This window comes from Lepisma saccharinum, chromosome 6, assembly GCF_977018435.1.
Source record: "Lepisma saccharinum chromosome 6, izLepSacc3.1, whole genome shotgun sequence".
NCBI classification, from domain to species: domain Eukaryota; kingdom Metazoa; phylum Arthropoda; class Insecta; order Zygentoma; family Lepismatidae; genus Lepisma; species Lepisma saccharinum.
The window spans coordinates 26,625,011-26,650,396 of NC_139234.1; the positions used below are offsets into that span (position 1 = coordinate 26,625,011).

Here is a 25,386-nt window from a genome sequence, read left to right on the forward strand (position 1 = left end):
AGATTTAAATTTAGATGTTGTTTAACTTTAAAATTAAATTTTTGGAATTTTGAAAAGTGTGAACCAGTTATTCTTTTTAAAAACTTAGCCTGGTGCATGGATTGTAACCTCAATCGCGAACGTAATGCGCTACGAAACTGGAGATCCTAGGTTTGAACTCCTATCAAGGGGGATTTTCGACTTTATCGGACGGGGAATTTAAAAGCTGGAAAGGGAAATTCGGGACAATCATAAGGAAATTTTCAGTCTATATTCCTTGTGACGCAGGAGCAACACTGGAAAGATGACAGCAGAAGTGATAATGGAGGGGTCGCGGGTGGGTTACGATGTTTCACTCAAGTTTCAGAATTCCAAATGTATGAGAATTCTAGCTCGATCGCTTCAACATTGTCTCCTGTATTTTTGTGATGCTTCGAAAAAAAAATTGAAAATTTGTTACAGATTTTGGTTTCTGAACTTCCATTAATCCAACATGTCAGAAGTTTCGGGGGGGGTTTTGAACCCTAGAAACCCCCCCTCTAAATACGGCCATGACTAGCTTGTTTGAAACATACTCTCTGTCTGTTTCCCTCCCTCTTAAGTCCATAATGTTTTTTGAAGCTCTAAACAAAGCAAAATGTCTGGTGCCACTGTTGCATGCACAGTCCAAAGTGCAAACTTGTGATCCGTGTGGTCTTGCTTACTTTTGGTGCTTTTTAGCATTCACGCATTACGATATAACGTTTCAGCATTCAAATTTGCACCACTGACTATGTTTCTGTTCAAAGATCATTTTCAGCATATAAGATGATCCTCCCAGGTAAAAGGCGGGATTTTGGATGTGGATAATATGAAAAAGATTGTTATGTATTGTGCAGCATATCGATAAGTATTTTTTGGTAACAGCAAGAGTATTAGTATTGCAATATTTAGTGCATAATTTTGAAAATTTGTTTAGAAAATGAATATTTTGTTATAAATTATTAAAATTTCTCACGGTACCTTTGAAATTTTGTTTTTAACAATTTTACATAATTAGTATTTTTTCAGGAACTTTGAACCATTTAAAGTTTTTTGGAACCAACTTCAGGATTTTTTTAGTCTAATTTAATATTTTTAGAGCCTGTTTTAGGATTTTTGGGACCTATTTTAGGAACGTAAAAGTACATTTTTTAGAACCTAAAACTAAGGTAGTCAAGTCATAAGTTATGCAACTTGCACACACTAAGATATATATACGAGGTGTGGCTAGAAAGAAACCGGACTGTTGCTACAAAATCTTTTATTGGTTATTTTGTACAATACAAACATTATCCCCTTCAAAGTACTCCCCTGCAGTATCGATACACCGCTCCATACGAATCTTCCATTGCTGGAAGCAGTGCTGGAAATCATTTTCTGAAACCATGTTCATGATCTCCGTCGCTTTTCTTTTCACAGATCCTACGGTCGTAAATCTGGTTTCTTTCAGTGCTGATTTGACCTTTGGGATTAAAAAAAAGTCGCACGAAGCGAGATCCGGCGAATAGGGTGGATGTTCTAACACTGGGATCCCATGCTTGGCCAAAAAAGCCTTGACTGACATTGCCGTGTGGACAGGACCATTGTCCTGATGAAGAATCCATTACTTGCTTTTCCACAAATCAGGTCGTCATCTTCTTACTCGCTCACAAAGGGTCGTCAGCACCGTAATGAAATAATGTCGGTTGACAGTTTGACCTTCGGGTAGCCAATTCGAATCAGTTCACCGACATTTGCAATGTTTGATTTCGTTTTTGACGTGCAAGGCCGTCCAGGACGCGAGTCATCCGCGGTCACTTCTCGTCCCTGTTTAAACCTTTGAAAACCCTCAAACACTTGCGTGCGTGATAAACACTCTTCTCCGTACACTTCCTTCAACAAACCATAAGTTTCTGTGGCAGATTTTCCGAGTTTCATAAGAAACTTCACATTTATACGCTGTTCCACTTTCACACTTAACATTTTTCCGACGGAGCACAGATGTACGGTTCACTTCATCCACAAGCTACAGCGGAACTGACTGCCGCGCACCCTGGGCAATCACACAGTCGATAGGCAGGATATCACGTTATACACTCATGCACCGCTTGAGCTTGACGCGCTTGCCGTTTGTCGACAGCAATAACAATCCGGTTTTATTCTAGCCACACCTCGTGTGTGTGTGTGTGTGTATATATATATATATATATATATATATATATATATATACAGGCGTAATGAAATCGCTAACTAAACAAACAAAAAAAATAACGAAAGCTTGATGATTACGTATCTGAAGTCTGGCGTATAATGTTAGCCAGCATACAATAACCACCCCCTCATTGCACTTTGGATATATGTAAGTGGTTTAAAGATGATGGCAGTGCTGCAGCACTTAATCCATTGTCAAGATTAACAGATGGTGCAATGTTTCCAAGAGAAAAATTAGCCCACCAGCTTATTAACGCTTATCGCTAACGCGTCATACCGAAAAGATAACTGTTGCACACTCCATTTTAACCTGCCAAGCTCACAGATGGAGATTTTCAGCAACACGTCTTGCAATCGACGTTTATCAAACTTCACTTCGAAATTGTGTTCCGTATTTGGTCAAATTATTAATATAAGGCCGTACGTGTTACTTGAGAGTTTAGAATATTGTAGCTACAGTACATATTATATTTATTACTGAAATCAAGAAAGCTGTCATTTTGCCCTTGCACTACTTTGTAAGGTATTTAGGCAACAAGTTCCTTTATTTGCTGGGCCACATTCGAAAGAATACAGTGCTATATGCAATTTTATTGAAGTCTTAACGAATATTCAATTATGGGCAACTCTCAGAATTATAACTTTACACAATTACAAGTAAGACTTTTCTTTTTCTAACTGTTATTCACTATGTAATAGAGATCTGGCTCTCGCGATTATTTTTACAAGTATGAGCAATTTTATTGCTAAAGGTTGTCAATATTTAACTTAGTTATTAATAATCTCACGAAGTAATGTTCTTTGGTAATGTGGTTGGTTGACAAGCGCAGATAGTCTGTGAATAGTGGCATTATTTTACTTGAATAGTACACTGTGAGTTGAGAAATTAACCTTGAACCCTTTCGACACACGCACACGTTACAAATAATTCGAGCCACATCCGTTTTAACAAGTAAGGAAATGTAAAGGCAAGTTGTTCGTACGAAAGACATGAAGGTCTAACTGACGATTTTGTAAAGTAAATTCTTTTCGAGATTTCTTTTTTGTCTTGCCTTTGTGAGAAGTTCATCAAGTCTGAGGAACTGTTCCAGCTGTTCTCATCGTGGATCGTTAATACCAGAAACTAATTGCACAGCCCACTGGCACTTTGTAACAATTGTGTTCGCAATTAGGCAGATAGCTTGGGCATTGTGTAACGGCCTTCCCCGTGAGCGAAAGAGTTAAATCGGCGGACATTTTCTCGCCGTAAACTCTTAGGAAGCAGAGCTGATTCCGAGGTGTTATCGTGCTTTGTATCTCGGTTTTGCTTTTGTGCAGTGATCACAGTGCAACAATCGAATGCACTCTCACTCTCGAAAGACTTTCCATAAAGTCAGTTTTCTCCATGCTTTTGTTTTTCAATGGGAAGCTTTGCAAACGAAAAACGAGAGTTCGTCCTGAATTGATATATTTACAGGGTGTCCCACTTAAAACTTCCACGTTTTAATTTGATCATTCTGTAAAACTCTAGACTGTAACGTCGCATAACAGCTGACTAGTAGCAAACGTGAATCGAATCTCGATGGCGAACGGTTATTGCGACACGCTTCAGAATTCAGGAGTCCTAGATCCAATGAATTTACATGTATAAAGCGGCGTCAAATAAACAAAATTCAAATGAGAAAGGACGAAGAGGAAAAGAAGAAACAATAGAAAGGAGTGAGAGAGTAAAAGGAAATCAATACAGAAAAACAGAAGAAAGAGAAAGAGAATGAGAATGTCATTACGGAAGAAGAAAGAGGAAGAAGGAGTGAAATAGCGCAAAAATGATGCAGAGATGCACAAAGGACAAGAAGAAGTGAGAAAAATTTAAGAGAAAAAATATTTTGAGGATTATCATTAAAGAAAATGAGAAATATAAGTGAAAAAAAAGTAGAAGTCCACAATGAAAATTAATTTTTCAATAAATCTCAATAGTTTAAAGAAAATAGTGCATTGAATGTTGTTCGAATATGAAAAATAAAAAGGTATATCGAATCATATTATTTATTTTCTTTATTCTCAAATATTTTGTACAGTAGGATCTACCCGCATATTTAACTGACGTTTTGCATAAAATTCTTGGACATTTCCAACGCTTGTCAACTGTGCGTGCTGAGCAAACATAAAGTCACCAGGGCTGCGTCAACGACTTCAGTTTTAAAAAGCATGGAAAATGGTGGCTGTCAACCTCTGGTAGCACTTCCTTCCTACACTGCAACTGGTTGTTTTCCTGTCCCTGGCCTTTCCATTTCCTTTTCCCTCTTTCCCCTTCTATATCTTCCAATTTTTCTTTCTTGCACTTCCGTCTTCCTTTTCTTGCCCTCTCTCTTCCGTCCCCTCCCAGCTGTCTGACTTCTATTTCTCTTTCTTTTTCTCTTGCATGTCTCTCACTCCTTCCTTTTCCTCTTTCCCTCTCTGTTTCTTCCTGTCCGACTCTTCCTCTCTTTCTGTTGGAATCTGCTATTTACTCTTTCTTTTCCTATCTATTTTAATCTTTCTTCGTTTGTTTTCATCTCTTCCTGTCTCTTCGTCCGTTTCTTTCTCATTTTTTCTCTCCCACTGTCCCCTTCCTCTTGGATAGTCTTCTTCTTTTCTCTCATTCTCTCTCGTTTCTCCCCCACTTTCCTCTTCCTCTTCCACTTTCTTCTTCTTCTTGCTCTTTTCTCTCATTCTCTCTCGTTCCTCTCTTCCATTTTTCCTTTCCCTCTTTTCTCACATTCTCTCCACTTGATTCCTCTTTATTCTCTGTTACACTCTCCTCACTGTCATTATGTCATGTATCGTTGTTCGCTCTCCATTTTTCTGTCTCTTCCTTTGAAACTCGCTAGGGATGGTATGTGGACCAGACGACTCATCTGTGTCTCGAAAAGCAAGTCTCGGTCTCGTCCCGAGCCTCGAAATATATAAGTATAAACAACATGCACGATGTGTTACCGTACAAATTTTCGCTGTCATGAAGCCAAGTAATGTTTCCTGCTTTGACACCTAGTTTCCGGGTTAAGAACTCTCGAAAAACGAGACTTTATACTGCATGTGTATGCTACAACGCAGCACAGATTACTAATCGTCTGGATATGCAATTACAATAAAATATATCATTTATACATCTCAATATCAATATGTTTATTCATCATTAAGCATTACAATAATTCAATAGTTGTCGTCATTGGTACAAATATAAAACATAATACAAGAATAGTATAAACATACAAATATAAAACATAATACAAGAATAGTATAAACATACAAATATTAGACATACCTAATACAAGACTAGCATATATATCTAAATATAAAACTCAATACAAGAACAGCATAAACAAGCCTATATATATAATAAATACATAGGGTGAGTATGGAGAGAATACTATTGCACATATTAAAAGTTCTAGAAATTTAAATCTTCTGCTTCGTATATCTGCATATGTCGGGCAGTAATTGTTTTTCAGTATTATGCATTCTTGTAGTTTAACAAAGTCTCTGACACTAATAAACTCGTTAAGATTTTGGACCTTAAGGCATGTAAGTTTCCTAAAATCTTAAGCTTATAATTTCTTCTTTTTCTAGATGTGTGGAATATTCCTTGTTGAACAATATAAGGAGGTAATCATGTAATCCGCCATGCACTGTCGAACTGTGGTGCGTGCTGCTCAAGATTAGCTTCCATAATTGTATTTGTTTAACTTTCGTGCAACTTCGCAAACCGCTCGCATGCTATATGTATTCTCTGCAGCATCTATGTGCTTCCGCGGGTGCGGCCATCTTGTGTAGCCATTCTCAACACGAAATATCACCTAACTGAACGTTACGCTAGGAACTCAGTGCAGTGTTGCCAACTTTGATCGTTTGGGTCCGGATCTGGTATTATTGCACATTTCTGACATGAGAATACAAACTGCTTCTTCGGGCTCCTCAAGAAAAAATCTATTCCATATGCATCACGTGTTGAACTTTATTTCAATATATGCGAGCGTCTGTAATGCCTTGGAAGTCTGATTGGTTTTTTTTCTGAGTCGTCTTCCATCATTCTTGTCGTCGCGATTAATTAGGCGAAAAAGTGACGTAAAATAAGAAATGATACAAAATATTGGGATAGGTATGTAGTTGTGAGGAAGAAGTTATGTTGATATGACATGTTTGAATTCATGGATGAACAAACACAATATTATGTCGCATGTATTAGATTCCAGAATCCCTAATTCGCGGGCATGAAATATTCGCGGTGACTGATTTCACGAAAAGTTAAAATTATGTATGCCTTTTTATTGCCCTTCCAGGAAGAGAGAAAATATTCACTAATTCTCAAATATACATGGATTTACCCTACAGAACCATTCGTAATGCGTAACTGAGGCGATATAATCCTAAATTACTTTAGTTGTAAAGAACGTTAGTAATGTTAATAATACACCTACCAGCACTTGCGTACGCCGATTTTTTGTTTTCGGGAGGGGCTGGAATTTTAAAGTTACATACCTGATTTCTAGGTGGACGGTATGCACAATAAGATATTTCGTTTATTTAAAAGTTTTCACTTTCAAAGATGGCAATTTTTTAAAATTTCGGAGGGGTCTGTATCTTCGTCAGCCCTCTCTGCGTACGCCAGTGCCTACCAGTACTACTACTGCTGGTGCAGAAAAGACCAGAAACAAAATTTTCAGCACGCCATTACCGTTCACGGTTATATGACTAATCAACCTGTGCAGAATGAACCATGTATTCACTATAGTGAATATCTGTATATAGATATCACGAAGATATAAAAAAAATGTGGTCACAATTCATCTTTTTATGCGATAGCGTGCACGTACCCATTCTTCAGTTGATGCAAGAGTTTTAAGCATCTTCACCGTGCCACTGACACATCCCATTACATAACGAATAATGCCCCTCTAGTTTCTTGGAACTTTGATCGGTTTGAAAATGCTTCATCTTTTTTCTTTTATTAATATAATACTGTTCATTAACCGCTGAATTTCTAAGCAGGATGTCTACCAGTCCTGAAAACCTGGAAATTCTGAAAAAATCAGGAATTTTACTCTTTCTGGAAATGTCAGGAAAATTGACTCTGGAAAAATCAACTATTTTGTAGCACTGCACTAAAAGTAGGTTTTTGAACCAAGGAAAACTATTGACGCTGCAGCATTAGTCCCATTCCTGAACTAGGCCCAGATGAAAACAGACGAGAATTTTCCGAAAGCTGAACAGTTTTCTTTTGCTATATTAACCTGAAAATAAATCTTAGAATGAAATTTAGAGCCCCAATTTCGGACGCCTAGACACAGCGTTACTTATTATACAGTTACTATTATTCTTTGCGCTGTAACGTAACTATAACGTTGTTGTGTTTATTGTTCACCGAAGATTTCAAGTTAATGCTACCAATTTTACGCATCAGGCCCAATTTCGTCTTAATCCGGCCCTGGTTGTGGAAAAAACTATACTTCAGTTTGACATGCTGAGTATTACAGTAAAATTTTTATGTTGAATACTGTAGGAAAAGGGCTCGTTTTGAACTATTTTTATGTAGAAATTTACTACAGTAATTGGCTATTTGGAATTTTCCATTTTCTTGTTGCAATATGTGGGTTGTGGGGGCCTCCCCGATGGCGCAGTGGTAGCGTCGTCGCCTTGCAATCAAGGGGTCCCGGGTTCGATACCCGGTGGAGGCACCTTGTGGTTCGGATCCCACTTTAAACTGTAGGTCCAGTCCCGATTAGCCTTTCTGTGCATAAAGTGGACTTAAAGCGCCAAATCAATCAATCAATTAATCAATATGTGGGTTGTGTTTGGTAGATAGAAGATTAACAAAGGTATTATGTATTGATTGTGGTTTAATTCTTATAATTTTATTTTTACAGAAAATGCCAATCCTACTGTTATCACTTTTACTTGTGAAGTGAATATTCTAAAAACTTAGTGAAGTTGGATTCTTAAATTTGGTGTTAGCTAAAATATATTAACCTTCTTACACATATGAAGGGCCAGGGGGAAAAACGATGAATGTTCATACGAGACAATTTGCCAGGAAATGAAAAACAAAGTATTTCTTTCCATAAGAACGTTAATATATGCCAAAATAATAATGCGTTTTTCAGGCACTTCTCATCGTTTCCCAACCAAGGCCGTTCTCATTCTTATAGTACAGCTTCTGAACTATCAGATGGCGTTGCGATCTCAAAATGGGCGAAAAATCGACATTCATCGTTTTTCCCCCTGGCCCTTCATATGTTAAAATGTATGAATTGCCTAATAGCTTTATTCTGGAAAATTTTGGTTCTTGGTCTAGAAAAGCTGGAACAGTTTGGAATTTTGTTTTTTCGAAATTGTAGACATACTGCTAAGTGAAATATATTAGGAGAGGCAACTGCCCCCTTAGCCTCTCTTTGGCACGCCTATGCCTTAAAAAAGGTAAAGTGCTCCCCTGTGCTTAGCACGACGCCATGAAGGCGTATAGGGGGTGTGGGGTAACGCCCCACACTTTCTTGATCCGGTCGTGAGTGGGGGTGATGTGATCAGCATCACGCCCCTGACCGCCTTTACCCCCCAGGGTTTCCCCAAGGTACCCATGTTATTCGACGCTGGGTGGGCGCCGGGGCCGCTTCCATCGTTAGAAAAGTTCCCGGATTTGAACCGGCCGGGGATCGAACCCGGGACTTTGAGCATAGTAGTCAGACGCGTTACCGACTGAGCCACCGCTAGGCAGCATATTAATAGGTTAGAACAATAAACTGCACAAAAGCAATAAATACAGAGCAACTTATAGTGACCGCTTTATAAGCACGAGAATCATCGCAGAAAAGAGATGACGGAAGTTCATTGATAAATTGGAAATAGTGTAAGTTTACATGTATACGCGCACCTGCAGTTTGCCAAACATGTACAAATGTGAGATCCTTGCACAATTTTTTTAAAAAGAACTTTGTAGTTTCTATTTGCGAATTTGATTCCACATTTTTTAGATTTTATGCTCGATTTTTCTTATTTTTACATGCAAATGTTCATGTCCCTAGAATCATCATTAATGCACGTAGACATGTTGCTCACTTTTGAACGTAGCACTTTGGAAATTATTTTAGATGTGATTTGGCCCATTTTTATCATTGAGATGTTGCAACACTGATTCACTTGCCCCTTTGAAAACTGCGCAAGGGAGTTAAGGGAGACACAGAAGTGTAGAATAACCCAATACTTTGTTCGTGAGTCCTGTAATTTGTTAGCTGTCAGTGTTTGTAATTGGGCATGAATAAATCGCGTGTTGGGTCTCTTGCTTGTGCCGAAACCTGTGTCCGTAACAGCACGTAACATAATAGTCAAAAGCGAGTAATAGTCTTTTAAGTTAACAAACGCAAGAATTTTCCAAGATAATGGATTCCCACCTTGATAAACGCTACGTCATGTGAGGCACCTAAAATGAAATCCAGATTATTTAGTATCTGTCTCTAACGTACGGTACATAAAATGCGAAAATGCAACAGCTTTCAAAATTAGGTGATCGAATAGTGGTCCAACGAAGCACACTCAACAAGTGGGGGCCCAAGGTAGCTGCGGGGCCCATAACCTATTCTTTTTTCAAAGGTCTGAAAAAAAAATCCGATTTTTGTTCATTAATCACAATATAAACATTATTACAATTAATACACAATTGATTATGTATTTTGTATTATTAGCTAACAGCAATAAGCGGAACATGTCGAAAGTCAAAACCAAGAATTATGAGAAGAGTAGGCTATAAGTTTCTAAATTAATGTGGCTTTTCCCTTCCAATGGCATACATTATAGATATTTAATTACAAAACCACATGTGCTCAATATCAAAACTATTATCTTACCTACCAATGCAATTTTTAATCATATCCAATTACATTCGGTGTCATAATTCTCTCTGGTTTACTTTTCATTTTATTTTGACGTTTTACTGAATTTACATTGTTTCATATGAAATAATATTTTCATTTCTTGATTTCATTACATAATTAAACGAATAGTGCATGTTAACTATTTTTGATTGGTTCCTTGTTTAGAATATAATTTCAGTAAGTTTGAATATTTTTAAGTATGTCAATACAATCCCAAGAAGAAACCATTTTGGACGCTGCCAGCGTCCTATAAACTTGTAATAAATGGTTCACGAAGAATTATTTTTATTCTTCCTAGGGCCGGTTCTGCATTCAACCCACAGATGGTAGTGTGGGCGCTATGATGTGGGGACCCTAAACATCTTAAGAACAGTCTTCCAGAGGAATTGGCGAACCTATCTGGTTGTTGCACACACACACAAATGCAGTGGTAAGTACCCACAACAATCTATATGAAGTTTTAAGAATGTATGACATGCTCGCAAAGTATAGTTTTTGTTTCTTTTTCGAAAGCTTGGTTCCTTTTGTCATATGTCCGAATAGTTTTGTGGGGGCCGAGGAACTGGCTGTTAGAATAATTCTGCAAGCGTATGTGCTTATAAGTTTGTAGCGAATATTTTAAATAGAAATGGAAATGTTTTACATATATACTTTTTTTAAGTGAGACGTTATATTTATCCATGTTCTGCAAGAGAATCACGGATTGACAAATAGGTAGTACTGAATAGTGTACAATTTTGTAATGGTTGTCTATCGTACATTAGGGTTCCCAGATTTCTAAAATAAAAAAAAACGGGATATACAGATTATATAGACATGGATATAGTTTAAAATATTTTTATAACATTTTTAAACATTACAAAATCAATTGCTGTTTAAAGCATTGTAAATCCCTAATTTTTAACATTTTGGCAAATTATATTAATATTTGAGTACACTCTTGGCGTCCTTTAAAAGGACATATTTTTCCAATGCACTACTATAAAATTCAGAACATGACTTATTCTCATTCACTAGAACTTGCAATATGCTTTCCACTGTCGTTAAGTACAGACGATTTCGTTCTTTGGTCCACTGAACAGTGAACAGTCATCATAGGAAATATGAATTCGTTATTTCTTTAGCTAAATACGGGACAAATGGGCGTTCCGAGAACATTTTCCGGGCGAATAAGCTTGTCAAGTTATTGGTTTACGTAAGCAGCGTAAGTACATATATAAAACATAATATTTATAATACGTAATTATCATTGTAATAATTTCAAGATTCATTTTATATCGATTATAGAGTAAACCTTTACTCAAGTTTTAATTACCAATTAAAGTCTATGGATAAACTAGACATCATTTTCTGAATGCGAATTGTTCGGTTTCTTGGGCATCTTATCAAACATATATTTTCACTCTAGTAGTGACATCTTACATTCACATGAGTCAACTTATGTCATTGTGTGGCACGAATTTCGTGTTTATTGCGTTACACGCTCTGTGTGCGATCGTGATTTCGCAAAATATTGCTTTCAGTATATTTCTTGACAACCTATGAGAAGGCAATATAAAGAGTGCGTATGCTAATAACGGGTCAGAATTCTACGCATTTGAAGTATAAAGTGCGCCATTCTTTGCGTTATCCAACGGGAAGATACCACACACGAGATAATAAAAAACGCAAGCAAGCCGGAACTTTGAAATGCCTGGAAATATGGAGCGGAAATTTATAGCCTGGGGGTAAACGGCACGGTCAGACATGTTGCATCTTGCACCAATGTTGTAACGGAAGTTGTTCGACTAAAACACGCTGCAGAACTGACAGTCAAATTCAATCTATCAGTGCAGATGGTCACATTTCTTTGCTGTTGGTCTCGCGATTTTGTTATCTTTCTCAGTGTTACCAAGTAATGTTGTTCATTTTTAGGAGATGGTATTTCAAATGTGTGTGCATGATGTTAGTGTTTTTAAGGAAGCTTGTCAGTTTATTCAACTTCGGTTTCCACGTGAGCTGAAACTTCAAGATGTTAACGGTAAGTCGATATCTCCTGTGCTAGCTTATTTAACTAATCTGTTTAAATAAAATGTGATTGTGGACGGTAGCGACGATTGGGAGGCGTGGGAAGCTGTTGCACTCAACTTTTTGTCACTTTTTACCCCCGCACTATGGCATCTTAAATATTAGGCTTGTCTGCCAAGAAAAATAAACTATCCTTGCTCCCCCCCTTGCTTTGACAACCAATCGCCGTTGTTGATTGTGGATGTGGTACGTACATGACAAGATTGCGATTTGGGAACAATTTGCACATGTAGACTTTTATTCGTAAGTAGTAAACAGAAAGCTTTGATTGGCTTTGCTTCTGAACAAACACCAGGGTGTTTGCATGCAGGTGTGGCAATTAGGGATAGTACATAGCCATTGGTTGGCGAGAAATAACATGGAAAGGTTTTGTGAAAAAATAATAAGAGGTGCAAAATGGCACTGGATTTTACTTAATCAAGGGCAGAGGGATCCTAGCAGCAAAACTATTATTACGTTTAATATTAATTGGTGAGAAAACAACCACGAAGGAATAAGCTAATGTAGATTATACCTAAATATAGTTTAAAGTAAGATCCGAATTAACATGCCTGTCTCCCTGCCGGGAATCTAACTGAAACACTTTGATTACGAAGTAATAAAACTGGTAATTTAAAATTATATTCAGAGTTTGGGAATCAGAAACGAACTGACATTATTTTGACAGTAGTATATATTTTCTACACAGACTGTGGAAATTATGTATATATGCCAGAGTAAACAAAATGCATAGATTGCATGTAAACTATCCGTAGACACATGACACACGCTGAACGTCGCGCATCTTGCCGATTTGGTCGAACTTCCATAGTTGACATGGTAAAACTACAAGAAATGTATTTCGAGGAATTGTCAGAATATGGAAGATTGAAGTTAGTTAACCCCCTCCCAGAATTCCTTTGTACCCCTTTTCCGTTCTGTTCCTAGCTCCTCTCCTTCTCCTAAACGGAATCTTTAATACCCTTTCATTGCCAAGGTAAATGATTGCTGGCAAGGAGCCCGCCCACCTCGCGCTGTCAGTAAATCTCCCTTTCTCGCCACAGGACAACTTGCCCGATCCCTAGGCAGAGAACCAAGCCAGTCAGTGGAATAGATTCGATCCAAGGTAGAATTTTTTGGGTCACCCCAGTACAGTGGGATCCATGAGTATTACCGTGCAAATTGTCCATGACTATTTTCATTAATTTTTCTCTTACAATCCTATGTGTTTTTAAGCGATGGATTTTTATGTATGCTGCTGGAGAAGTTTTCAACAGCTTGTTTTGAGTCATCTTTTAATTCTTGAAGCTCTTATTTGGTCAAATAAAGTGCATGAACATGGTGATGGACAATTTGCACGGTAATACTCATGGATTATTTGTTAACCGCTTACTTAACAGGTTGCAATTAAAGGGCTCGGGTGTAAAACATGGTAATTTTTGAGTTACAATGAAAAATGTGCCATGCTTCAATCTTCGAGTGAAATTGTCATGTCATACAATTTGCATTGGACTCAGTGAAGCCCTGTGAAATTGGTAAACACAACACGAAAACAATTTATCTACATTCTAGCTTCTAATAACCTTTTTTCTTAATGAACTCAGAAATGGCCAAAATGTCACTTACCATGTTTTACTCCTGAGCCCTTCCATTAATATTATTACTACCTTAAGCATGTAACAGCGAACTGTACCATGGAAGGACATCATCGCTGTTCTGTTTACCAATAGTCTTACGGACCCACCTATATGTCAGAGTTTTGTTCTAAAATATCTGAGCTATCGTTATACAAGTTTTGTTCATTGCTTTCTTGTGTACAAAGTTCATTTTCTATCCCATAACTCGCAGGGTAATTCAGACTCCAGAAATGTGTCTAAGCTCTAAATTTCTTGTTTAAGATTGCATTTGGCATTTCGCACTTGATTTCCTATCATTTCGTTACATAACATTGTATGGAAATGTACTTCTTGAAATTGATGGGCAGCTTTTACCAAGAAAACTGTAGTGGTTTGCTTTTGAGAGTGATGCCAGATGTGGAACTTCACCTTGACACAGAGAAAGATTTGCTTCCGTTAAGACTGAAGGAAAAAAATCTTCACCTGCGGGTACTTCCTTACAATCTACTTGAGTCCACCTGCTGGTAATTCTTTTGTCTTTGCCGAGAGCCCAGATGATGCAAAGGATTAAGATCCTTATCTCTGTTAATTTGAGCGCGCACAGAAACATCCGATCCTGGAAACCGCAATAAAAAATGGCTAACCTTGGGCCAATAAAGCGCGAGAGCGAGTTACGGAGGATCTAACAAAACGTAGCAACCATTAAGCAGGACTTAAAGCATCTTGAATGGATGACTTTCTTGTTTATGACCCCCTCGACTTCTTATCGTGCTCTGTATCTGCAGACAGCAGGAAACGCGTTCGCTTTCAGCGTTCTTGCCACTTTTCTTTGAGGAAAAGGATGAAGACAGGGCAATATCTGAGAGATACGTATTCTCATCATGAACGTCGCAAGGGTGTTACGAACCATCAGCAGACACCATTCCTATAAATTGACATCGTTCATTTCGAAGTTAAAGAAAAATAGCTTAATATTTTTTTTGCACTTGAAACAGATATAAAGTTCAGTTATATAACATTCCAACCGAATAACCAAAGTAAAATAAAATTGTGTTACATCAGAAACTTAAAAAATTCAATAATCAGGTGAGAACTTCGCGGTTTCGATGTTACCACTTAATCCAAAAAAGAAATACTTGCGTGAGTTTTCAATTTTTAATTTATCTTTTTGTGTGTGAGAGACTTAAATTTCCTCCTAACTTTCAAACTGTAAATTTAATAACAAAATAGAATAAATGAGTATTTCAGTATACTAATAGCATGAAATGTAAAAGAAATTTAAAAAGTTGTCAAATTCGAAGTTTCACTTTCATGGATTCTTCAGCAGTGAACAAAATAAGGAATGGCAGCAAGGGGAGTATGGTTGGAATAGCGCGCTACGACGCTAAGGATCCCGGGTTCGAATTCCAGCCTGGACATGGGTATTCTTCGTGAATGTCCCCTCGCCAATTTCATCATATCAACACTCCTCCTCATCTTCGCGATTAGCCAAAAATTGCTGAAAAATGAAGTAAAATAAATCAAATCGACAACAGCAAGGGGAGTTGAGTAGCGATCAGGCAATTTTGCTTCCGGTCCGTTATCCAGTTTCCTATTGGCTCCTTATATTCTTCCTTAAAATGTTTTTTTTTTTCATTATTATTTAGGGTTTCAAATACATTCTCATTCCTCGTTCTGTAAATATGGTAGCCTTAGAGAGACCTCACACCGAAGCGACAAACTACATGTTTGTTGTTGAGGACTTCACCAATCGAATGTAGTGTGTCATGCCGCCACCGTGTTAAACGTTGCAGTTGGTACGTTCCCAAGTGTCTTGTGTCGCTTTTTGCTTGTCACTTCGGTCTAAAAGCTGCCTTGGTTTGTTTTTTGTTATATTGCGGTTGTCAATAAGTGAGACTGAACTACGATGCACGAATTCGTCTGGAATATCCAGGTTGCGAGTGAGAGATCGTGAAATGTTCACACTCAACAGCATCGCGTGATGCTAAATTGCAGATGGAGCGTTGGTAGTTTCCAGAGACCTCCAATCTCGTCTACTTCTTTTTTCCCATGTGCCGTGTTTTATCAACTCCCGCTATCTCTGCCTTTGTGTACTTTTCTTATCCTTATGTAATCACTTGACACATGTCTGCTAGCTGCCACGTGACTTGCCTTCTGCCACGAATCGAGAGATTTACTGCTCCTAAAATGTATCACGGATACAGACAACATGATCTTCTGTCATGTCTGTGAGACTATTTATTATTTTAAAATTCCCGCCATCCACGAAATTTGCTGATTCTCGCCACATTATAGTGTTTTATACTAAGAAATCACATGTTTAAAATTAATTGATTCAGCTATATCCAAAATTGATATGATAGCGAGGGAACGCCGATCATCAGGAAAGTGGGATGCCTACGTATTATCAAGCAAATTGTCAATCACCATGTTTATTATATTTATTTTCCGCAATGAGAACTTCAAGAATTAAAACAAAGCGCCAAATAAGCTGCTGACAAGTTCTGCACCAACATACGTAAAAATCTATTCCTTATAACACGTAGGAGGAAAGATAAAATTTAATGAAAATAGTCATGGATAATTTGCCGAGCAATACTTGTGCATCCCCCACTGTACACAGATGTTCAGTGCTAAGGTTGTGTGTTTAAAGACTGTCACCATCCACCATCTTATATTTAGATAGTTTGTAAAGGTACCTTGAGTTTGTAATTTATTGATTACCCAAGGTGTGTGCATGCAGGTAAGTCTGTCAGGAGCAGTGAAATTTGACGCCATCTTGGAGATATGTGATATTTTTAAACATACTGAGAGCCGCGCACTCGATATTAGTGAATTTCTGTTCAGAGGTTCTTTATAACAAAAGAGGAATATATCAGCAATATTTGCAAAGCCACCAAGAACAAAGACAGCCCAAAGGCTTTTTAGATAGTACAATTTCCAAAAAAATACATATTTAGCCTTTAACGTCCCAGAGGCAGCACCTGTGGCAAAATAATCGTCAAAACTTCTCTAGTTTTGCCTGTTCCAACCATCAGCTTGGTGGCGCTAAGGTCTAAATCACCATTCCTGAGACCTTCTGTAAACAAACGGTCTCACCGATTCGATGTATCACTCCGCGTCAGCTGATCCATGACCGCAATCATCTGCTGTTACATTCATAGTTCGCCGCACTTATTCATTTTATATAAGAGCCTCTGAATGTGAGAACCCGTTCTCAAAACATCAGACGAATATGCAGCCGCATACTATGGGTGCGTTCCGAAAGTCTTAACGAAACGAACGCATTCAACGAAAATAACTGGGCTCGTGAATCTGGTGAAACCAGTTATTTTACGGACTTATGGGACACACTAGGCGAAAGCGCAGGCGCAGCGTTTTGTTTAGAGAAAGTTTCCACATGGCGTCAGCGGAAGGAATGTCCTTATGGCAAAAATAAACTCTATTATGGCCACTGTTACTCATTTTAATCACATTCTAAGAACGGTCAAGGCATACTTATCTTGTGCATGTTGCTTCATATCGCTATCTGTTAAAATTATAATACATTTTCCGAACTAGTGCAGTTTGAATCCATCAGCACGCGCTTTGTCTGCAAGGAGCAGACGATTTTCACGGAACAAACCAGCATCCTGGCCCGTGCGTTTGGTGAATCTCGTTCTTGCACGAAACGCACGGAATGCGACTTTTGGGACAGCATAATAAAACTCACGAAACGCACGGAAGCATTTATGGAACGGACAGTTACCATAACTCGTTTAACGCGTTAAACTCGTGCGACTTTCGGAACGGGCCCATTGTTACTCTCCCGGTCATTCTCTCTTTCATAACCCTTAAAACTGCAGACACTAACACACCACTGCACTGGGATACCAACTTAACCACTTCATTTACTGGTTTCTCAGGATACCACTGACAGAACGTTACATAAATATTGAGCAGAATCTGTTTCTCACCCCTTTTCAAAGGCTGGTGTTTTGAAAACAAGCTCGGAGAACACGGAGACTTTCCCTCACGCATAGAACTCGGCATGTTATTTTTCTAAGGCTAAGTCAGGCAATATTACTAAGTTGCACTACTTCCTTGCTGTTCACATGATTATTTTTAGAAAATAACCAATGTTATAAAATATCATTATGTACACAAATCTCTAAGCTCATTGAAAGTTATATTACTACAAAATGTTTACACTTATCTTGCCTTGCCACGTCACCAAGTTATTTTACGAAGTGCACTATATTTGGCGGAACAAAAATCGTTATTAGGATGCTTGTCAAAGTTTCCAACCGCAATAAATTTACGAACTTGTTGTCTTGTTTTGATCATCATCAATATATTTATTGGACTTACAGCAATGCATATGGCTGTTTATGCCCATTATATATTTTATTTACATAAGATACAATTTACATAAAATGTACAAACAAATTTCAAATACACTCCTATCTATATCATCCTTAGAAATATACATTACCATGTTATATCATTTTGTCTAAAAAATGCAAGTAAAATATATTCAAAGAAAGAAGCCAAATTTATGGGAAATGATTACTGGTGCAAAGAGTTAACCATAAAGGTGAAGCAATAATTAAAAAAGGACAGAGCATTGGGTTTAAAGTGAGACGTCATTTGCGGCAGCGTATCCCATACTACAAATTTGCCATTGTTTTACCTTACGTAATGAATCCTGTAACAACGCTGGATTTTCGTGTGGATTATTTTACTTCTATGAGTTTGCAATGCTTTCTGCATGCAGGTGGTTTTGTTTACAGAAGGTGTCAGGGTTTGTGATTTGAACTATAGTGTTTTCGACATGAGCTTTCTACGTGACTGACTTATCCTATGGTAGAACTTGACTTCGTCAGCTGCTAACCATAGCTCACAGTTTGACCACGTTTGACCGTGAAGTCCAGAACTAGTTTTAGGTTTAAATCGCTTGGTATATGCCAATTCAGTGCAGCTTGCCTCAAGTAACTGAGCATTACTTTCCAAGTAATTTTCATTGAGTAAATTCTTCAAATAAGCAACCCAGTTAACGAAGATTGGTGTATATCATTAACAGAATGTTAGAATGTTCGATTTGTTCTTAAGTCTGAAACTAGTATGATATATGTGGGGAGCGTAGAAATGACTTGCTTGAATCCAGTAACACAGAAAGAAAACGAATGAAGGAAAAACCCAGACGACGGAAGGAACCATATATTAATCACTCTCTCTGGCAGTCTTCAAGGATCGCTGGAAGACATGACACTTCCATAATGAGACTGTGTCACTTGGTCGAACAGAACAGGAGCCATGATGCCAGCGGGAGATTGCCAGGAGCTGTTTTAATTGTGAGAACGAGGTAATTCTTCTTTCCTTCCCAAGTGTCCATCTCTGGCCACCGCTTTTATTTTTATGCGGGCGCTGGCAGTGATACGGCATCTCTCAAGGACTTTCACACGGTTTCCTCGGAAGATGCATCGCGTCCATTATGGCTGCTCAGGAGATATGGCAGATGTTTTATGTCAGGAGAGACTTAAAGCGCCCGTGGCTAGCACAGAATGGTGGTTGTTCAGGCTCGAGAAATGTCCGACAATAAATTCAAGCAGGGAGGGTGTAATTTTGCGGAACGGAGCAAGTGTAATTGTGAGGATGGCATTTGATTGTTCGTGCTCCGGGCATGAGTTTTTGGAATTGGCTTTAAAGTGGTCGACGTCCTTCCGAGTGAAAAATTGGCATTTTCGATGCTTCTCCGGGATTGATGTTCTCTGTTTCACGCGTTCAGGGTGCGTGAAAGTAGCTTCCCAAAGGAATTGTCATGACTCAGATGGTTAGTTTGAGTGCAATTGACGGCCGCACATAGCAGTGCAGCTCGCTAGGAGTGATGAGTAAAGTCCGGTAGCCAAGTATTTAAAATGTCGGTGATTTACAATGTTTGGATGCCTGAAAATTCCATTTTACAAAATTTGGGTTATGTACTCTAAACGGAAAATATGTAATACACTTTTACATAAACATGCTATATTTTCGTCATTTCTCTAGTTTTGACTCAGTAGTGCAGATATATTTGCTAGACAAATATTCAAAATATGATTTCTCCCAAAATTAGGTAAATTTTATCTGACTGTAGCAGGTCCTTTATATATTCTTATTTTAACCAATGGAAATCGAAGCTCAAAATCAGTTGTCGGAAAGTTACTTTTAAAAAGGTAACTAGTTGACGTTACAGTTACTTGCTTAAAAAAGTAACAGTTACAGTTACTCATTTAAAACAGTAACTCAGTTACAGTTACCTGTACTTCAAAAGTAACTAACTTACTTTTGCACCAGTTACTTTCTGCTGAAAATTTTCTTGCAACCAAATTACACAAATCGACCATTAATTGTAATAAAATATTTTTTGAAGACTTTAATGTATTTTGCTTATGTTATTGGTACATAATATGTCTTCGTATATTTATATTTATTACAAAGTGCGCTCCTGTGCTTTGCGCAACGCCATGAAGGCGTATGTGGGTGTGAAGTTAGGGCCCCACACTGTCTTGATCTAGGCCGATGTTGGGGGTGATGTGATCAGCACCACGTCCCTGGCTGCCTTTACCCCATCCCCCCCCCCCAGAGTTTCCTCCAGGTAGCCATCCACTTTATACGACGCTGGGTGGGCACCGGAGCCGCTTCAACAGGTGGGAAAAAATCCAGGATCTCCCCCACCGAGGATCGAACTCGGGTCTCTCGCATGGTAGTCAGGCACGGTAATGACTTCTTTTTTTTTTTTTTTTTAAGGAATACCCCTATGCGGTAGTACCCCCGTTATTCACATTTTCTTAATTTTCACGTATGTCAATATTCTCTGTTTTCTGTATTCGCATTGGGACAAATACAAACATCCATGTCTGAACCGAACTAAAACCCGGAACCCCTGGCATATAAGCATATACCCCTGGATAAATGAAATCACGTGGAGACAATTACATTATTTTCCATTCATATGCGCACTTGCTAGCCTCTCGTCTTCTTCAGTTTCATACATAGTACACCAGTACCGTTGAATTCTTTCGTAAAAACACTGAAATATTTCAGTACTTCCCTTTTCATTTTAATCCGATATTATAGCAAAGGAAAAAACTATCGGATGCTGCTTACAGAAGGGGGAAGTTATAAGGTCACAGAGGAACAAACTATAGAAACAAGAGACACTTCACAGCACACAACTGACACTGGTAAACCGTCAGTCATAGGAAGGAATTCTCCTCCTAGAAGCTTATCTTCAGGGTTCTGGGAAATCCACCCCTCTTACGAGGTGTGTATATCAGTTTGGAATTCAGGTCTACCAAACGAAAGATGAAACATCGATAAACCTGTCACCTTGAAATTTCTGGCACCTGGAGCCTACCAACTGCCAAACGACAGGACACAAATTCAGTACAACAACTTTCTCTTTTCCTCTTCATCTATTGTATTGTTTGCAAGAATTAATGTATCAAAGAATGGGCTTTTGTATCGCAGCAGAAACTGAATTCCGGCTCACTTTAAGTCCTAAATCGTCAATAATTTACGACACTTGCATAGCAATTTAAGTGTCGCAAAGTAACTGTAAAAGTAATTTTAAAAGTAACTGTTAAAACGTTACTTCTATCGTAAAAAAGTAACTAGTTACAGTTACATTTTCTCAAAAAAGTAACTGTTACTTGTAACTAGTTACTTCCAAACACTGCTCAAAATCAAGGTCCTGTATGTACTCTGTAATTCACTTCTGATTTCGCAAATAATCCTTGTTGACTCTGGTAATGATGGTTGCTGGTCAGCCCTTCAGCGAAATTTCCCAGAAATCCAACCGAACCTTAAAATGGGACTCTTCACTGAAAATTTTTCATGTGGAGCCGTCATCGGAGTCCGATTAAGTGGCTATTGAACGTTACTGTCTAAATCGCTAAAGTTTAAAATAATGTAGCAAGTCGTAAGTTCCCGAAAATGACTTCTTGTGAAGCTAAGAGTTAATATATTAAAACACAACGGCATGGTGGCTCGAACGGATTAAATATCGTATGTTGATGTACAGAAACACTAAATTAGGTGTCGTTTTGTTTGTTCCCAGCTGCCATGGGTCGACAATACAAAAATTTAGATCCTAAACTACCCTTTGTTTTCTTTAGTTTCGTGTATATGTAATTAAATCACCGAGTATAAAAATCTGAGAAACTCCACAAATAATGCAGAAAAATGTATTAATTGTCGCATGTGCATGATATTATTGTCAAACACAATGCTCATGTAACTAATTTAATGTTAACACATGCTTTCTTTGTATTAAGCATACACTTTCCTCTTGTACATTCCTTCTCTTTTTGTTACAACACTTTCAATATTAATAATATATTGATAATTTATATTAATATTAATATAAAATAAGAACGCAATAGAGGTTGCGAGAAGTGAAACAGAAGATAAGACGAAATGTTTTCGTCTCGATAAACATATACCTAGGTATATAAAACAGAGGATCATTTTTACTAACCATATCGAAATGTGTGATATGATGTACAGAAAATAGTTATTAACAACTATGAAAATAAAATTAGAATCATTCGGAATTATTATGTAATATTCTTCAATGGACTCACAACAATAAAACACTTAAATTATGAAAATGGCAAGTGATGTAAATTTTACGTCACTGTGCAAATTTTAATGTTTTTTAAGTTCCGATATTTTTCTGCAGTGGATGATCTTTTTTTTATCCTGGTTTTAGGATATTGATTATTTATGTATCTTGTTCCTAAATAATCTCTCAGGTGAAAATCAAATTAAATTTGTAATGTAATGTGATATCAACACGTCCAGCATCGAATTCCCCACATTTAAAACGGAGAGCAGTTTCCTGTCTGAAGAGAAAGGACACAACTATCGTGCTGCCACCTACAATTAGCTTTGCCTGATCATCCCCATTGCACAAGACTGAAGGAAATGCCAAGAGCTTACGAAACATACTGTTACACATTCTAATATGTGTACATATTCATTCATTCATCACTCATTGTTTTCTGCCCAGGGGCAGGTCTTTCCTTGCAACCTCCATGCTGTTCGATCTTCAGCCCTTGCTTTGTAGCAGCGTAGGACCAATTCATTTTGATGTCGTCAATCATTTGGAATCTTCTTCTTCACCGGATTTTCTTTCCCTGGACCATTCCAATACCATCCCTTAAGATACAGTTTTTTCTCTTCCAGTGACCCAACCAATTTCATTTTCTCTTCATGATTAAGTCCAGCATTAATCTCTTTTCCTCAAATCTTTATAGCACTGTTTCATTTCTAACTTTTTCTGTCCATTTCACCCGTTCCATTCGTCTCCATAACCACATTTCCAGAGCTTCCAGTCGCTTTTTCTCACTTGTCCTCAGTGTCCATGTTTCCGCACCATATAGAGCTACACTCCATACAAAGCATTTCATTAGTCTTTTCCTCAGTTCTTTGTTCATAGATCCACAGAAAATATTTTTCTTTCTATTGAAGGCTTCCTTCGCCATCGCTATTCTTACCTTTATTTCTTGGCTGGATTTCATCTCATTGCTTATGATGCATCCAAGATGTTTGAAGCTGTCTACTTGATCGATTCTATTATCTCTGATACTCACATTTGCCTTCCTCTGCTTTCTTCCGATCACCAATGCTTTCATTTCATTCACATTTATTTTCATCCCGAACTGTTCACAATGGGTTCTGCTAGCATCGCATTTATGGTTCTTCCATTTTCTGCCAACAGAGCCATGTCATCTGCAAATCTTATACAAGATATTTTCCATCCTTCTGCTGCCACTCCTCCCTTGCTCTGGAAGCAATTTTTGGCTATTTCTTCTAAATAGATGTTGAATAATGCAGGATAAAGGCAGCAGCCTTGTCGTACCTCTCTTCCAATTAGGTTCATATTAGGTTGCAGATAAGCCTCCTTTCTTTCCAATCTACACCAATATTCTTCAGGATCCCTGAGAGTCTTGTCCAGTTCACTCTATCAAAGGCTTTCCTTTCTCCAAGTCGACAAAGGCTACAAACATTTCCTTACCTTTTTCCAGGATCATTCTCCAAGTGTTCTCAGTAGTCCAATGGCGTCTCTCGTACCTCTTCCCTTTCTGAAACCAAACTGTTCTTCCTCTATTTCTCTGTTCATTTTAGAGTATAGGCGTCTATTTGAGATTCTCAAAAGAACTTTTGCTGATTGTGATGTCAAACTGATTGTCCTATACTCGGAACATTTCTTGGCGTTACTGCTCTTCTTTATAGGTACTAGGATTGTTTGCATGTACATATTTCAGTGGTTTTTCTGCATCATATTTCGCATATTTTCGTTATGTAAGTATCCAGGTCTTAGTGATGACAAAGTTTAGTAGTTTTCGTTCGCATCAACTGTTGTCTGACAGTTGTTAACCGTTCAAGGGGCTCCGAATCCGAATAATAATTCGAGTAATAAATCTTAGAATCTGAATTTCGGGAAGCGATCATGGAATTAGGTTTCTAGCAATAGACTGAAAGCTGTGTCGTCGTCGTAAAATTCCTGTAAACGTCTATTTACCTACTGAATGACGCTAAACAGGAACCTTGTGGAATACTAACGTTGATTGGAAAGCGATCTGTTGTCACGCATAATGTGCGTCCTTGCAGGAAGTTATATACAGAGGGCGAGTGTTCGATTCCAATTAACGACACATCATCCTAGCCAGATTCCAAGGAAGAGTAATTTGATACAAGATGCTTATTTTTCACTTCTTTATTTGGGTTCCACAAAAATGAAAGAAATATTTTTGTGTAATTTTCCGAGAGAGTTAGAAATATTCGGCAAATTTCTACATTTTATAGGCTAAGTGTTGATATATAATCCTGTTCTGCTTCCACTTTGCCCCAAATTAAAGAAGCAAACTTGGCTTGTGTATCCTTTCATTTCTGTACGAACAAAAGGTTAACAATTCAGGAACAATTCACATAAAAGTGACAAAAAAGTAAACAAACAAAGGAACGCGACATGTAGGAATTTCCAGAAGTCCGCAGAAGTTGTTTCTCAGATAGCATCTGCAGAATCCTTGCCCTTGTACTCACGATGCCAGCGCCAACGGAAGAAATTCGCACGACAGAAAAAATACATACTATTCACGATAAGTGATTAGGGTGTTTAACAATGCTAGGAAGAAGCGTACATCTGAAGATACTTTCTGCATTGTTACTGTGTCTGTTATGCAGTGTTGCTATCCACTGTACGCCAATGTCCCTAAGGTATAATGAAACAAAATGTGTGGAGGAAAAAATAGCTTGGCGTGTGTTGTGCACTTTTGACGTAACTCACGTCATCACGTGATTTTGCAATTGTAAGAAGGAAGCAGTAGAAGAGAGACGTTGTTACAAAGAGAATAGAATATAATTATTCATTGTCGTCGTCTGGCGAGTGGATAAAGCCCAGTGTCCATATTGCGTTCTCGGGTTCAGGGTAGTACAGTCAGTGATGAATTCAGGGGTGGGTCGTGGAGGGGGGGCAATCAACTCGGAAATTAAAAGAGTCCGTCTCGAAAATTTCAGCAACCTGGCAACATTGGACATTAGATAAGAAATTTCGCAAAATTTTACCTAAAACGTGCTTTTTCTGCTGTTTTTCTGTTGTTGTGATAAGCACTGATTCAGTCCTCTTCAAA

At 38.0% G+C, this 25,386-nt stretch overlaps 1 protein-coding gene across 1 annotated transcript in view; it reads left to right on the forward strand.

The window, feature by feature from the left end:
* The first annotated feature begins 3,995 nt into the window (after nt 1–3,995).
* Nucleotides 3,996–25,386, forward strand: part of LOC145989028 (uncharacterized) — a 204,316-nt gene continuing 182,925 nt past the window's right edge. Inside the window, exons 1-2 of the mRNA XM_083124326.1 lie at nt 3,996–4,027; nt 10,452–10,500. Of these exons, the coding sequence (XP_082980452.1) occupies nt 3,996–4,027; nt 10,452–10,500 (81 nt within the window). The remainder of the gene's footprint in view (nt 4,028–10,451; nt 10,501–25,386) is intronic.